This window comes from Nannobrachium achirus (genome assembly GCF_963921795.1).
Source record: "Nannobrachium achirus genome assembly, chromosome: 11".
Classification (NCBI taxonomy): domain Eukaryota; kingdom Metazoa; phylum Chordata; class Actinopteri; order Myctophiformes; family Myctophidae; genus Nannobrachium; species Nannobrachium achirus.
Window position 1 is genome coordinate 50751846 of NC_137820.1, and position 2585 is coordinate 50754430.

General features: G+C 40.7%; 1 protein-coding gene across 1 annotated transcript in view; it reads left to right on the plus strand.

Moving 5' to 3' along the window:
- cbfb (core-binding factor subunit beta) overlaps positions 1-2294 on the plus strand; it is a gene marked incomplete at its 5' end in the record, with an annotated part of 54485 nt that extends 52191 nt beyond the window's left edge. The window contains one exon of the mRNA XM_080737149.1: positions 1746-2294. Coding sequence (XP_080593275.1) covers positions 1746-1817 — 72 coding nt within the window. The 3' untranslated portion in view covers positions 1818-2294. The remainder of the gene's footprint in view (positions 1-1745) is intronic.
- Positions 2295-2585: the final 291 nt, after the last annotated feature.

Below are 2585 nucleotides of genomic sequence, written 5' to 3' on the forward strand. Positions count from 1 at the left end.
GAAAAAAAGACTGTATCAAGTACGTATATTATAAGTACCTTTTACCAATTATAAAAGGTTTAAGTGGTACCGGATATGCAGCTCGGCAAATAAAGGGTGATTTGGTCCCAGTGCATGACGGAGGACGATATCACGATAAATTAAATCTCCACGATGCGATTATCGCGAGTGTTTTTTATCACGATAAACGATAATATCACGAATCGTCCCATCCCTACTCTCCCGTGCACGCGCGCCCTGCCTGACCTCTTCCCTCTCTCTCTCTTTCCCACAGCTATCTATGTTGGGCGAGAGAGACATTTAGCTATAGACACATAACCAGAGGTATCTGTAACAGGCAGACCAGGTCATGGCACGCACTTACGCAGAATACGCACGCAATGCATGCACGCACACAGACACACAAGAACCAAGTCATCATGTATTTTTAAAGGTCTTCACACAGCTAACTGCCTGGACTCCTGGCCAAGCATACCTATGCAGTATGCACACATGTGAGCCTGAGACCATGCATGTGTATACATACATACACGTCACACGCCTGTGTTGTCTTTCTGTCTATTTATCTGTATGTTTATTTGGGTGTCAGACAGTCTGTGTGTCCGCCAGTTCATGTGTCGTCTGCCTGTCTGTCTGTCTGTCTGTCTGTCTGTCTGTCTGTCTGTCTGTCTGTCTGTCTGTCTGTCCATCTGTCTGCCACCTTGACCAAAAATATCGAAACCTGTTTGGTTTATAAACAGCAGCAGTTGACAGCTGTTATTGTTCAGCTCTCTTGCTCCCTCTAGTGAGCATATCAGAAACTACTTGTATGCAGGAGCCCTCAATCATGTAGCTCTTGTTTTGTTTGTGAGCCTTTCATCCCATGCAGGGAGTGTTCATTTTGACAGCAAATTTAGATTTAGTTTAGTCATAGTCTTTTGAATACAATTCCATTTAGTTTTAGTCATATTTTAGTTGACTAAATATAAGATTTTAGCCGACTAGATCTACCGTTGCTGGCGTCGTAAATGCAGATTTTGCAACACTTGCTGAAAATAGCCGATCTACAAGCTCAGACACGTCTCAGCATGACACGTTGTGAGCTTGTAGATGTATTTTCACCCAATCAGTAGTATTCTTGTTGACAAAATATTCTATATTTAGTCTTAGTTTTAGCCATCATAGCTTAGTTTTCATTTAGTTTTATTTAGTTTTCGTCAGTAAGAAAAGGTAGTCGACGTAAAACATTTGTCATAGTTTTAGTCGACAAAATTATCACCGATCCCAGTATCCTCAAACTCAACGCATGTATTGAGTGAGTCACTTCTCAACCTATTTTAACACAAACAAACAAGCCACGCTACAGCAGCAATAGCTAAACTATTTGCTATTAGTACTTGGGTTCTTGAGATGGCAGATGTTGATGGTGATCGTACTACAGTACATGGCCTTTTGAGATGACTACTAATTTCTATGAGCTGTTAAATGCCTTTACACACGTCACAAATGTAATGTTCATTGTGTTCTTTATGGCTTTGTTCATGATTTAGTGTTCTCACTATTACTAGTTGTTGAAAATATGTACTTAATTTGTTTTGTTTTGTTTCTCTCTCTCTCTCTCTCTCTCTCTCTCTCTCTCTCTCTCTCTCTCTCACCTTCCATCTCTCTCACTCTATTTCATTCTTCCCTCTCCTTTTTTTTATCACCCCTGCCTTACCCTCCTCTCCTCTCCTCTGTCTCATCCTTCCATCCCTGTCTCTCCTCAGTCCAGACGGCAGCAGGATCCCAGCCCTGGCTCAAACATGGCCAACGCTGATGTAGAACACAAGATGCGCTGAGGAAGAGGAAGAGGATTCAGTAGTACAAAGATGTGAATAACAGGGTTAAACTCAATTCACTTTCCATGCAATCAACTGAAGAAACAACCAAACACACCAAACTAAACTGTAAATACAAAGATGGAACAATATTGTTCTTCATTGTTGTTTTTATATATATATTGAATATGACAATCTCTATGACTTACCATACCATTCATTCATTTCAGTGATATTATTATTATGATTTACTTTTCTGAGTTGATTACATTGAAAGTGGACCCAGCCCTGATGGAATGGAAGAAAGCCGAACAATCAGAGTAGACCTGGGCAAAAGAAAATAATTGAATACATTGATATCCGCAAGGGGAAAAAGAAAATACACAATATGTACATTAACTCATTTAGTGCCACCCCTTTCACCACTAGAGGGCGCCCAGTGGCCAGAGAAAATCCCATAGAGATATGCTGGTATATGCAGAAGCGCTGCAGCCATGACTTGCCTGAACACTTTCCTTTGTGCATGACTGCATGTACAGGAAGAGGATGAAGTTAGCTTGAAGTTAGCTATTGGCTACCAAGCATTTTAGAAGCCTTATTTTCGTCAACTTAGCCATGATTAAACCTTGCACACCTCATGCATGGGAAAAAAACAGAGAAGAATGAGCTCTGAAAAATCCAATGCAATCCTGGATTGCATTGGAGTGGATTTGTGCAGTTTGTTCACAGCTTTCAAACAAAAAAATCCGATTGGAAATCCGTTCAGGCATTCTTGAGATAATCGCCCTT